Source organism: Aythya marila (genome assembly GCF_965140915.1).
Source record: "Aythya marila genome assembly, chromosome: 12".
Classification (NCBI taxonomy): domain Eukaryota; kingdom Metazoa; phylum Chordata; class Aves; order Anseriformes; family Anatidae; genus Aythya; species Aythya marila.
This window is the reverse complement of record NC_139053.1, coordinates 8,163,578-8,176,906: the sequence shown is the minus strand read 5'-3', so window position 1 is coordinate 8,176,906 and position 13,329 is coordinate 8,163,578. Positions and strand designations below refer to the sequence as shown.

The following is a 13,329-nucleotide window of genomic DNA, read 5'->3' as shown; positions in this document are numbered from 1 at the left end:
TTTGTACCTTTGACTGTCTTCAAAGGTAACTGCAGAAAATATATCAACAGCCCTCCTTCTATCAAAAAAGGGGGAGGGGATGAGCTATAGGGCTCAGCAGTGGGTAAAGCAGCCAGCCCACAGGGACTTGCAGCTTGGGGGCTGAACACCCCAGTAAATGGGAGAAAGGCAGAAAAGTGCCAGTGAGGAAGACCCAAAGCCCCCAGGGAAGCACCCTAACAGGGCCTTTGGTTTGTAGCTGTCTTCTTGGAGGGAGCCTAGAAAGCTTTGGTGCCTCTGCTCTGGCCGGTGCTAATGAGGAGTCTCACTCCTCTCGTCACAGCGCTAATGAGAGATTACAGCCCCAGTGCTGCCTTGAAACCAGAGTCAACTTGTATCAAAGCGCCATTCCGAATTAAGAGCCTTTCCCAGTGGCTGGTATTTTACAGCCCAGTGGCCAATTTCTAAATCATAGAGGCCAATTATTCCCGGAGCCTTTGGTGTGCAGCTAATGAAGGCCTGGGAGGGCCCTTTTAAATGGTTATAAGCCCCGCAGGCAGCAGAGATGTAATGGAGGTGGCAGGCACAATTAGCCATCCCTAATTCCTCCGAGCAGCTGATTAAAGTCTCTTTATCCGCCTTACTGAGATCAGAAGGGCACATATTTGGGAAATCAAAAATGCATTAGGGGCTGTCAGCTGGGGCTGGGGGCCCCATGCATTGAGCCCACGGATGCTGACATGCGCCGGTCCCAGGGGATCATTTTTGTGGAGCCTCAGCGTGTTCCCCCCTCCCCATAGGGGATGGGCCCCTCGCCCCCAGGTCCCCAGCTTTGGGGCGATGCCCATTCAGCCCTTGGGTGGGCTCGGGGGGCTCCCACGGTGCCTCCCATGGGGGTGGGGACCACCAGAGGGGGACGTGCTCCCTGACCACAGCCCCAGCCCAGTCTCCTGCCGGGCCACTGGGAGATGGAGGGGGGTGAGGGGCGGCCGCTGCTGGGACCACCGAGCGCGGGCAGTGCTGGGCTCTCCTCCGCCGGTGCTGTCTTCATCATGCTCAAGTCGGCGCTGGGTGCCGGGCTGCTCAGCTTCCCCTGGGCGTTCAGCAAGGCCGGGGGGGCCGTGCCTGCCATCCTGGTAGAGCTGGTAAGGGGGAATGGGGTGCCCAAACGGGCAGGGATGGGGATGGGGAGGTTGAAAAAGTGGCAGAGCCCCCCCCAGAGCCTCCCTTGGCTCTGCTCCAGTATTGGCAGCGGTTTCCCAAAAGGGAGGTGAGACTGTTAGTTGAACTGGGACGGGAGGTGCAGGGGCTTTACCTTTCATGCAGCATTTGGCACTGGGGTTCCAGGACCCTTCCCAATGCAAGACACGCAGAGCCTGTGTCCTGAGCAATGCTAAAACCAGCCAGGACAACGGCTGCAAAAATTGCCTATAACATCCTTTAGACTTTAAGCTTTTAATCTCAACCTAAAGAATAGTTTTGGCTGCTACTCTCCTGCATGCCCCCACAACCCAAATCTAAACCCAAAGGCTCGCGGAGAAGTGTTTCTCCCCCTTCCTTTTCCCTGGGGCCGCCACAAAGAGGACCTGGTGGGCTGAGCCGGTGTCCCCAGCAGAGGGGACAGGGTGCACCTTGCCGGCTTCTGTCCCTGCAGGGCTCGCTGGTGTTCCTGGTGAGTGGGCTGGCGGTGCTGGGCTATGCGGCGGCGCTCAGCGCCCAGCCCACCTACCAGGGGGTCGTGCGGGCGGTGTGTGGGCCGGTGGCGGGGAAGCTCTGCGAGCTCTGCTTCCTCCTCAACCTCTTCATGATCGCCGTGGCCCTCCTCAGGGTGGTGGGCGACCAGCTGGAGAAATGTGAGTGTCCCCAGTGTGGGGGGTGAGGGGATGTGTTCCTGTGTTCCCCCCTCCAGGGACGTGAGGCTCCCGGCCTGGTGGGGTGTTATTTTGTTGTTTTTTTTTTTGGGGGGGGTACCTCTGATTGCCTGCCACCCACCACGCAGTGTGTGACTCCCTGTATCCCGCTGGCACACTGAGCGGGGGCCCCCCCTGGTACGCGGACCAGCGCTTCACCCTCCCAGCTCTCTGCATCCTCGTCATCTTCCCACTCTCCGTCCCCAGGGAGATCGGCTTCCAGAAGTACTCCAGGTACCCCCGTGGTCACCCTGGGTCAGCCCCAAGGTCTCTCTCTGGGGGAACAGGGCTTGTCCCTGCCACCAGTGTCCCCTTGGGGTCTATGAGACCCCCCTGTCCCCTACCCACCCGCTCACGGCCCCCACCCCATGTCCTGGCAGCATCCTGGGCACGCTGGCCGCCTGCTACCTCACCCTGGTCATCGTCCTCAAGTACCACCTGCAGGAAGGGAGCCTCAGCTCGCCCTGGCCTCCCCGGCCCCCCAGGTAAGGCCAGCACCATGTCCCCTGCGGTGGCACAGGGGCGGGTGCAGGGGGTGCGGCGGGGACAGCCCGGGGTGAGGGGTGGCAGCCTCTAGCCCCAAAATCATGTGGTGCGAGGTCCCTGCAGTGGCATCCGTGCTTCACAGGGCCACCGGGGGCCTCATGACCTTTGCTCTTCCTCTCCCCCTTCCCCTTCTAATGTTGCAGGGCCTCCTCCTGGGCCTCCATGTTCAGCGTCATCCCCACCATCTGCTTCGGCTTCCAGGTACGTCCCCAGCGGTCCCGCCTGGAGGCTCTGAGGGGATGGGGCCGGACACGAGGCCCTGGGGCTGTGGTCATGGGCTCTGGGCTGTCGGAGGAGGGCAGGTGGCCAGCGTTGTCCCCCTTGCAGTGCCACGAGGCCTGCGTGGCCATCTACAGCAGCATGCGCAACCAGAGCTTCTCCCACTGGGTCGCCGTCTCCGTGCTGTCCATGCTCATCTGCCTCCTCATCTACTCCCTCACAGGTAATGCCGGAGCCTCCTGTCCCCTCCTTGCCCTGTGGGATTTGGCAGGGGGGCTCTTCCCTGTCCCTATGCCCTGTCCCATCCCTGGGGACAGCCCATTGTCACCTCCCCACTTGCAGGGCTGTACGGTTACCTCACCTTCGGCGATGCCGTGGCGGCCGACGTCCTCATGTCCTACCCGGGGAACGACCCCGTCGTCATCGTCGCCCGCCTGCTCTTCGGCGTCTCCATCGTCACCATCTACCCCATCGTGGTGCTGCTGGGCAGGTGAGGGGGCACCACGGCAGCGTCCTTGTCCTGTCCCCTCCCCAAAATCCCGTGTCCCCAGTCCCTGAGCCGTCCCCGCCAGCAGGTCGGTGGTGCGGGACCTGTGGGCGCACCCCAAGCGCGGGGCGGCCCCACTGGCTGACGGCCCCGAGCGGCGGAGCCGGGTGGCGCTGACCATCTCCTGGATGGCCGCCACGCTCGCCATCGCCTTGTTCGTCCCCGACATCGGCAAGGTCATCGAGCTCATCGGCGGCATCAGCGCCTTCTTCATCTTCATCTTCCCAGGCAGGAGAAGGAGGCGGGGAGGGAGGAAGGGGGTGGGTTGTGGGGTTAATTTTGGACCCGTTCCTGCGGGTTTGGTGCCCGTGGTGGTGCTGAGCATCCGCGCTGGTGGCAGGGTTGTGCCTGGTGTGCATGACGGGGAGCCAAAGCATCGGGCCACGCAAAAAGTGAGTGTGTGAGGGCACCGGGCCCCGAGGGGGTGCGTGGGGAGCCCTGTGAGGTGGGAGGGGGATTTGGGGCATGGTGGGGGCCACAAGGAACAGGATGCTGTGGGATGAGGGGTGGATGTGGATGGGGGAGTGAGGAGGGATGCAAACAGGTAGCAGGGATGTGCTCAGGTACCATATCCCAGGGATGTGTCCAGGTCCCCTGTCTCAGGGATTTGCCCAGGTCCAATATCCCAGGGATGTGCCCAGGTCCCATATCCCAGGGAAGTGCCCAGGTCCCATGTCCCAGGGTTGTGCCCAGGCTCTGGGGAGGTGCTCGAGTACCAGGACCCTTCCCAGGTGGGGTGGCTGAGAGGGAGGGAAGGAGGGGACCATGGGGCTGTGACCCCAGAGCCTTGGGGTCTGGAGGTGGAGGGACTGGGTTCTGTTGGTTGCTTGGTGTCCATCACTGGGGTGGTGTGTCCCTATTGATTGTTGCGCCTCGCTGGTGTCTGGGACGGTTTGGGGAGGTGCTGGTGACCCCACGATGGAGCAGCGGCGTGGTTTGGGGGTGAGTGCCACATCTGGGGGGCTTGAGGGGACACTAGGGAGGTGAGAATGGGGTGGGGTGATGGGGAATTGGGGACACGGACCCATAGGTAGGAGGGACAGGGGTGGCAGAAGGAGCTGTGGGGCTGTGCCCGAGTGGTGGGGCGGGGGGGATGATGGCAGTAGGGTAGGGGGGACAATGTGCCATGGGGGGGTGGCTGCCAGGCTTTTTACTGGGCACCTTGTGTCATTGCCACAGGGGCTGAAAGGGGTCCCCCAGACCCAGGAGCAGCACGGAGGACCCCACAGAGACCCTCCCATGGAGAGGGCTGTGTCCCACCGGGTCCACCCCAAACTCATGTCCCCGCAGGGCCGCTCTCGTCGCCTGGGGCATCCTCTCGGTGCTGGGGGGCACCTTCGTGTGCGGGCAGAGCGCTGCCCTGGCCGTGATGGGGCTGCTGCACTGAGGGGCCGTCCCCCCACCCCTGTTCTGTCCCCCCCCAAAAAAAAGAACCACTCGGTCCCACCATCCCAACCCTGAACACGGCCACACCACAGCTGTCTCCCATCACGATTTTATTCAGTATCGTGTTCTCCATTGCTCTACTGTTAATAAACACTTGGGTGAGGAAGGGACTTGGTGAGGCCCCCCACACACACACCCCTCTAATCCCCCTCGGGCAGCCCATGGGGTCAGGCAGGGTGTGCACAGACAGACAGACGGACAGGCACGCATGGACGGACAGACCCCAGGGTTGGGGAAGGGGGGGCATGACACAGCCACCCCCCAAGCCTGCGGGGCACCTGCTGCCACCCCGATAGGTGAAGGAAACCCCTGGGGACCCCCGCAACCCGAGATTACCATCCCTGCCACCCCACAGCCCCACTCCCTCTCCTGTAGACCCCATCAGGGCCCTACAGGGATCCCAACACCCATTTTTTGGGCGGTCAGCCCCCCCTCATACCCCATCCTCATCATGCCCCCCCCCCCTTGGAGGAGTGCCCCCAGGGATGGGGTAGCCAGGGGTGGGATGCAGGAGGTTTAGGGGTTTTTTGGGGGGGTCACAGCGGGTTCCTTCAGCGCAGGCAGGTGACACTCACACCTCCCATCCTCCCGGGGCTGTCAGGAGGGAGGGGAACACGGCCAGGCCCTTGGCGCTGTCACTCTCGGCTCAGGGTACACCAGGCGGCTGCAGGGGAATGTCACTTGATGTCACCCCCCCCCGATCAACACCCCAGCATGATGGGTTCTGGCTGTCCCAAGGGGGCACCCTGAGGGGTGTCCGTGTCATACCTGGCACGGCCACGCTGGAGATGGCCTCCGGCTGGCTCAGGGTGTCCACCTTGACGTGCTGGAAGCCCTTGCAGGTGGCACTCTGCAGGTGCCTGTGTCCAGGGGAGGGTGGGGGGTGACAGCCCCAAATCACCCTCCTGACCCCAGCCCCCTCCCTGCCAGCATTCCCACACCCCCTCAGCCAGATTTCCCACCCAACCCTGAAAGCATCACCTCCCCACCCCGTCCTACCTCTTCCAGTCCTCCTCAGTCTCCCAAAACTCGTAGACGATGAAGGTGACCCCATCGGGCAGCTTGACCGCGGTGACACTGGTGGTGGGGGGGGAGAGGGGTGAGCCCCTGGGGGGGGGCTGCACTGGGGGCACCCCATAGAGCACCCCCAGCCCTTGTCCTCTGTGGGGTGGCCCCGGCAGCCCAGCTCCTGGCACCCAAGCCTCCTGGTGACCCCCTTCCCGCAGCCCTGTCCCCAGATATCCCCCACGGGGCACCCACTGGAAGCAGTCCCTCTCCCCGGCCACGCTCTTCAGATACTGCTTCAGGGAGCTGCAGAACTCGCCCAGGTGCTTGTGCGACACCGTCATCTCGTCCCGCACCAGGAGGAGGTACTGGAGAGGGGAGCAGAGGGCATGTGAGACCCAACACACGCGGTGACACCGCTGTCCCCATGCAGGGACACCCCGGGGATGATGGTGAGGCCAGCACAGCCACACGCTCACCGTGCACGCCGTGCTCTCGCTGTCTGACAGCCGCTGGTGCAGGTCGAACCAGAGGGTCTGGAAAAAAAAAAAAGGGAGAAGGGAAAGGGAGGCTGGGGAGCCATGGTCCCCAGAATTTGGAATCAGAAGCTCGGGGCAGCCCCAGCCTGGTGCTGGTGGCATCAGAGACACCAGGAGTGAAAGCCGGCACCCAGGGAGATGCGGCACGATGGAGATCTTGGTGAGGTTTTGGTGCCAGGCTCCATGGTCTTGGTAGCCCCACGTTGGCCCCAAATTGCCCACACCGTGGTTGCTCCCCGGTACCTCACCGCCCCACTCCCCTCCTGCCCTGTGAACACTTGACAAACCATGAGGATTTTGGAAACATCTCCAGCACCTCGATACGTGTCAGTCCCTAGATAGAGTAAGGCTGCCTCTGCAAGAGGCTTCTTTATAGGTTTATTCCTTGCTTAAGTAAGGCTCACAGCATCCCTCACTGCCACCACTGCACTGGGGTAGGTGTGCAGGACCCCTCACCTTGTCCTCCAGCCTGCCGATGAGCGCGGCCAGCCTGCTGATCTGCCCCTCCAGCCCGTCCTCCTTGGGGTCAGAGGGACCTGCGGGGACATCGAAGAAAAAAACACAACAAGGGGCACCTGTGGGAGCCTGGCAGGGAGCTGGGAACGTGCCAGGGTGTCTCCGGGCAGTTGGAGAGGACGGGACAGGTCCCCTGCTTACCGGTCTGGCTGCCCTTCCCGTGGTCCCTGGGCACCATGCGGGCAGGGGGCGCGTAGCTGGGCACGGGGCTGTCGTACCAGGGCTCCACCAGCGCGTGGCCAGCCTGGCCGGGGTAGTGCCTGCAGAGAGCAGAGTGTCTCAGAGCTAAGGGCTGCTTCTCCCAACCCTTTTCTTGCCCTCAGTGGGTGGGAGCCACCCCACATGGTGAAGGTGCTGCAGTGACCCCGGTGGGCAGCGAGCGGCCCCCGTCGGCAGGTGGGAATTGAGGAGGGGCAGGGGGTCGCTGCCTTTTAATCCCAATTTAATAAGGAGTCTTGGGTTCGGATGCTCTGCTCTGATGTTGTTTTACAGCCCTCTATTCTTCTGCTTTTCAGGCCACCTCTTTGTATTAATGCTAATGCAAGAAATCATAGTTTTGTAGGGTTCTTTTTTTTTTTTTTTTCTTGCTATTATCACCATGAGAAAACAGCCACAATATTTTTTCATTATGAGCTGTGCCAACACACCAGCACGTAACAGAGAGGGAAGCCTTTCCTGAGCTCTGCATGAAGCTGGGCTCGTTTCCTCCTTGGCATTCCCGATGAGCTCCTGCTCTCCCCGTTCTCCCCACACACTCGCAGGCTGGTGGGAGCCTTCAAAATTAGGGTGAAGGAGCCAATTATGTGTGTGTGGGGGGGGGCACCCGGTGGGATGTCACCCCAGCACTCAGGGCTTTCTGGTTTTAGATATGGTCAGAGGCAGATTCGCTTTGTGAGCATCTGATAATGTCCCGAAATGGTTTCCGTGGCAACCTGTCCTTGTTCCTGCACGCTGGGGACATGGGTGACACTGTGACACTGCCACGGCTGCGCTGCAGTTTGGGCATTGCTGTGGAGACCCCCAGTGCTGTAGCCCTGGCTGCGCTTCAGAAAATAAAAACCTCAAAGCCATCTATCTCAAAGCCATCTCCTCCACCTTCCAAGGGCTCCCCCCAGTGCTGGGATGCAGGGACGGGGACAGGGACAGGGACAGGGACAGGGATGGGGGCACGACATCCACGTAAGCCACACAACAGCATCCTCCTTCCCCTCCACCCCTCGCAGTGGGGTCAGCCCTGAAGCAGACGGTGAGGAGGAAGGCTCTGAGGACCTGGTGGGGTTGGTCTGCTCATCGATGGCATCCACGGCGCTCTCCACCGAGCTGAGCAGCGACTGGGTCTGGTTGGCCGTCTCCTTCAGCAGGAAGCGGGTGACAAACTGGTCCACGTTGCTGCCGCTCTCATAGACCTGCGGGTGGGGACAGCGTGGTGAGAGACAGTGCCAGGCCCTGGGTCCTGTGGTAATTGCTGATAAATTAACCCAGGTGGGGTAACGAGGCTAGCTTTACTCCACCCCTACTCCAAACGGAGTTTGACCTCACCTTGGGCAGCCTCAAAGTAGTTTTCAAAGAGGTTTGTCCCCTTCGGGTTGAATGAGCGGGTTGTGTTGTTGTTGTATTTTTGTGTAGAAGCTCCTGGGGTAGTGCAAACCTCTCTTGAGAGAGGCGATAATTAAAAATAATGCTTTACCAGCAGAACTGATCTGCTTAATACACCTGGGTTGTCTTTCCCAGGACAGCCTTACTGCTCCCTTGCCCATGGCATGTCCAGCTCCTTCCACCTCCCATGAGTGACCAGCACAACCAGACCAACACTGGCACAACCAGACCCACACCAGTCCAACCAGACCAACACCAGCACAACCAGAGCTACACCAACACAACCAGACTGACACCAGTCCAACCAGAGCAACACCAGTCCAACTCCACCCTAACCAATCCCACACCAGTCCAACTGGGCTTACCCCAGCCCAACTGGTGACACCAGTTCAACACCACCTTGTCCAACACCACCTTGCGCTGGTGTGGGACCAGCAAGGACGTGGTGTGAGCACATTCACTGAGCATTCGGGTGGGGGAAACAGGGCTGCATTCCCAAATATTCCTGAATATCTGGATGATCTCCTGCTGGTTGCACTCTTGATAACGAGTGGGTATTACACAGATAAATCTCCTCGGCAAAGGCGTATAATTGCATTTGGGATCTGAACCCATTTCTTCAGCGCTCCCCCCTTGCTGCTTGCCTCCCCAGGACCCTGTGCACCAGAGCCTGCGCAAAACCGAGGCGTAAATACATTAATCAGGTGCTGGAACAGGCTCGGCTGTAATTACAGACAGGTTTTGATTAAGCCCTGGCTCCCACCCCTGCTCTGATTGCTGGTGCCAGGGCATCAGCGGAGCAGCGATGAGCACCGCTGCAGTGTTATCCAGTGTGTTAGATGAGGCTGGGAGGGAATCGATGAAATAAATGGGGTGACATGCTGTTGTTTGCCCCATTCACTGAGGCTCTCCAGGACTCCATCACCTGCCTCCTACCAAAGTCTGCACACAATTTCTGATCAGCCCAGGCAGATGAGCCTGCCCCTTTCAGAAAATAAAATGTATTTATGAAGAGGCAGGCCACGCATACACTTTTCTTCTCTGCCCTGGGACATCGGGTGAACTTTATTGGTCCAGTGTAGAAGTACGAAAGTATTGCTCCGTTCTTATTGGGACATAAATCGCCTTGCTGCAGTTTTTATAGGTTTTGCTTGTGGCAGTGTTCATCCTGAAAAGACTCTCACTCCTCTCCTACAATTCTGTGAGATGCTGCTGCTCCCCATGACACAGGCACAAGCAAGAAACAAAGGGGCTTTTGTGGGGCTGGCCATGAGAGCTAGCAGGCTCCAGCTCAGGGTCCCAACTTACTTTTATATTATTTTTTATTTTGACCACTTTCAGGCAGCCCATGGATACAGGCAAGCCATCAGGTTAAAACTGAAGAGCTTGAAAAAGGCGATGCTTGATGCTGATGTAAACATCTGATTGCAGAGCTATTAAAAACCCCGTGCACTGAAAGCCACTTCAAGATTACTTTCTCGAACTGTGTTTTTGAAAACCTGATATATAATTATAAAGCTCCAGTTACTGCCTGTAAAAAAGCAGCCTAAATAACTGAACAGCAGCCCTCCTTCAGCTGGTGCAGTATTGCCTACTTCCAGCCAGCCCTGATACAAGGCGTAAAGGGCTCAGAAAGCAGAGCTGGAAGGTCCTGATGAGAGCTCGCACATGGTCATGTGCACAGATCTGCACAAATCCCTTCACCACCATCCTTGTTTCCTCCCCAAAAATCAATCCATCCCCTCCGATAACATCTCAGTGCTCTTCTTTTTTTTTCAAGGTCACCACAAATGCAAGCAGGAGCCTAGGACGGCTTGAGCCCAAGTGCTCTGCAATGAAAATAAATGATTTTTTTTCCTCCCCACTTAACTAAGTGTGGCTGTTTGCCAGCCAGCCCATGACATTTGCACTCGGGAACAGCATCAGAAACGTGTGTGCTCAGATGCTCTTCAGCAATCCCCCAGGCCTTGCTGTAGCAAATGTCTCCTTTGGCGTTGCGAAAACAAGTCATTAAGAGGACCAGCTCCAGAGGAATCCTTCCCATGCTCTTATTAAAACATTTGTCAGCCTGTCCTAGGGAGATTTAATGAGGTTTGGTCTTATTAATTCCACCCCAAAGAGATATTTCCTCCTTGTTGTGCTTGAGAAGTTAAAATATTTATGGGGATAATATAATAATTGCTGCTCATTGAAGTCGCTCTGTGACAGCAGACCTTGGAGGGGTGTATCTCGAAAGGCTTCCCTTTTTCATCCAGCTAGTTCATTAGTTCAACACTAGAAAGACTTTGACACTGCAGCTGCTACCCTGCCACAGAGCATTTCACTAGCAAGCCTGGTTTGATCATGCTAATTAACCAAAAAAAAAAAAATCCGTGTTTGTATTAGAGGAGCGAATTTAAGAGGCAAAAGACTTCCAGGAGCTCTGCTTCGTGTGATGATGGGTGTGCCACAGGTTTCAGTGTCTCCTGAGACTCACCATTAAAGCACATTTCCTCAGGAGCTTGAAATTCAGGTTAAAGAAAACACTTGCCCACGCTTTGCCTGTGGAAACCGAGGCTGTGACTGGTGCCAGCACCTAAAAGTGGGCTCTCATCACTGCGCTCCTGTGAGTACCGAAAGACTGAAAAAGGAGATTTTTTGATGCTGATCAGCATCTCAGAGCTTCTCTGCTGGCATTTTTAAAGGTCACTATTCAGCTCGTTAGGACTACAGGACATGAGATATAAATGAGGACAGGCCCCCCGCAGCCCCGGCAGTGCCCACTTCCACCCCCTCAACACTTTATGGCTCAGGCATGTGCTGCGGTGTTGCCTTGGAGGGGCTGATTCAAATCCCTTGCTCATAATTGCCTGTTTTCTTCCGAGAGATATTTCCTTATAATTAGAATAGCACCCAGACCTTCCCCTTGCTCCTTCCCCGCTCCACGCTCTTAAATCCCTCCAGAAGCGGCGGCCCACAACTGATTGCCTGGCACGCAATCAGCAGCCGAAACCTGAGGAGAACAGACACTTAAATATTTGATAAATGAGAGCATTACCATATGAAAGACCCTCAGCCTTCCTGAAATGTCTTGGAAAAAAAAAAAAAACACAAATGAGGCACCTGTTCGGATAAAAAGAAGAACTACAGCACCACATGGATTTTAAAAATCTTTCATTATACATTCCTCCTCTATAAATCCCATCAAATGTTGCTCGGGACTGCTTTCAAACTGCACAAGTTTCTCTCATCAGCTGCATTTTGGGGCCACCACAGCAGTCCGGGAGGGAAGAGGACTCCCAGATGGAGGCAGGACCCTCATGAAGACAGCTCAGGGTCGGCCCTTTCTGACCCGTTTGCTTTATCTGGTCCCCAAGTCCTCCTGCAGTGCCTTTCCAAGGCAAATTATTGCAGAACTTCCTTCTCCTCATGCTGGAAAATCCTCCTGCATGCAGCATGCCCCCCTCAGTCCATGGGGAATGGAAAACTGGCATTTTTATGCCCTGTCCACTTGGTAGGGAAGGAACAGACTCAGAAAGCAAAATGTGGCCTCCCACTCCTGAACACCCTGACTATAATTAGCTTTTGTCTTCACACAAGTCCCTAATTAGCATTATTTGCTACCCACAAGAAAGTCAATTAATATAGGCTTTATTTATTCATTTATTTATTTCTTTTCCCAAGGAAAGTGGTGCAGCTTCTGTTTTCCAAGCAGGACGTACTCGCACGGCTCTGCAGATGGAGGGATGAGAGGTGGACGCGCTCCAGCTGCTGAAGGCTCAGCCCAGTTGTGCCAACCCATTCCTGCCGACCTGCCTTTCCCTTCCAAGCTGCTCTCAGCGCCACAATCCCTTCCTTTTAATGCCAGGAGCAACAGCCTTGAGCTGGGAGGGGAGGGAAGGAGAAGACCCAACCCCACAGGAGGTCTGCAGGAGCTGGAGAAGGGCACCGCGAGCAGGATCTCTGGGGAAGCTGCTCTTCCCTCTCACAGCAAGGGGGGGGGGGGAACATGAATTTTGCAGCGACAGACTGGCAGAAGAGCAGTGAATAAACATCTCTGTCTAAAAATAAGCTCCAAGAGAGACCTTCTCAGGCTGTGCCTCCCCGCTGTGCTCCTGGCAGCCCGGCTGGATGTCACGCTCAGCCCCGCGGGGCTGGCGACAAAACTTCTTAGGTTATTCCTGAAAAAATAGAGTTGTGTGACTTTTACAGAAATCCACATCGGTTATCGGCCTTGCTATAAAAATTGATATTGAAATCTTTCAGTATTCCTGACTAAAAATGTTTTACATGGACAGATGACTTTGGGCTTTTTTCAGCCCAAACCATTCACCAGATGTCGTTGCCGGGCTGTGTTTTACACAGAACCTAAACCCAGGATTTGGCTAACATACACCAACGGGGAAACCATCCTGTTCACCCCCTGAGAAACCACATAGGATGAAGCCTCTTCAGAAATGAGGGTGGGAGGGAAAGGATTGTTTTAAGGGGTGTCATCACTGAAAAAAGCAGAGCATGTGACAGCCCCACTCGGTGGTGTTACCCAGCAGGCAGCTGCTTGGCTTTTCCACCTCCTTTTCACCCGTTTATCTCATTACCCTCACCTTTACCACCTGCTACAGAAAGCAATAAGGGTGAGCCACCACAGCTGCTGAGCACTGTTTCTTTTCTAGGTATTGAACTCAATTTGCGAGGCAGAAGGAGGCATTAATTGGGGCTATGAGCCTGCTGGCTTTGGAGATGGGTCTTAGTGCAGAAGGTGAGAAAAGCTTCTCTGTCCTAGGTGGAAGGCTGCTGGAGAGCCTCTGTCTGCCAAAAGACTGGTAGAAATCAGGCAAATGCTACTACTTCTTTAAAAAGGAACATGAAGAAAAACGAAGAGTGGAAAGTCTCATTTCTCACAGAATTACAATAAATACCACATCGATCAATTGCAGTAATTGGGGCTGGACAGAGAATGCATTGCATTTGAATAAATTAACATAATTTAATCTAAGTCCTGTTGGCCAGTCTATCAACATTGCAATCTGCTGTTGATGAGTGTTAT

The 13,329-nt window shown here is 56.5% G+C and overlaps 2 protein-coding genes across 2 annotated transcripts in view; one reads left to right on the top strand and one right to left on the bottom strand.

Moving 5' to 3' along the window:
• Window positions 1-947: 947 nt before the first annotated feature.
• Window positions 948-3,605, top strand: SLC38A8 (solute carrier family 38 member 8; the record flags this gene model as incomplete). The annotated part of the gene is made up of 8 exons (XM_082770193.1): window positions 948-1,124; window positions 1,634-1,832; window positions 1,979-2,123; window positions 2,270-2,374; window positions 2,579-2,636; window positions 2,763-2,877; window positions 2,997-3,144; window positions 3,230-3,605. 8 exons carry the CDS (start codon window positions 948-950, stop codon window positions 3,603-3,605), a joined length of 1,323 nt encoding a protein of 440 aa, XP_082626319.1.
• Window positions 3,606-5,155: 1,550 nt separating this feature from the next.
• NECAB2 (N-terminal EF-hand calcium binding protein 2) overlaps window positions 5,156-13,329 on the bottom strand; it is a gene marked incomplete at its 5' end in the record, with an annotated part of 58,714 nt that continues 50,540 nt past the window's right edge. The window contains 8 exons of the mRNA XM_082769716.1: window positions 5,156-5,311; window positions 5,416-5,507; window positions 5,647-5,724; window positions 5,908-6,020; window positions 6,132-6,188; window positions 6,648-6,727; window positions 6,849-6,967; window positions 7,977-8,113. Coding sequence (XP_082625842.1) covers window positions 5,283-5,311; window positions 5,416-5,507; window positions 5,647-5,724; window positions 5,908-6,020; window positions 6,132-6,188; window positions 6,648-6,727; window positions 6,849-6,967; window positions 7,977-8,113 — 705 coding nt within the window. The 3' untranslated portion in view covers window positions 5,156-5,282. The remainder of the gene's footprint in view (window positions 5,312-5,415; window positions 5,508-5,646; window positions 5,725-5,907; window positions 6,021-6,131; window positions 6,189-6,647; window positions 6,728-6,848; window positions 6,968-7,976; window positions 8,114-13,329) is intronic.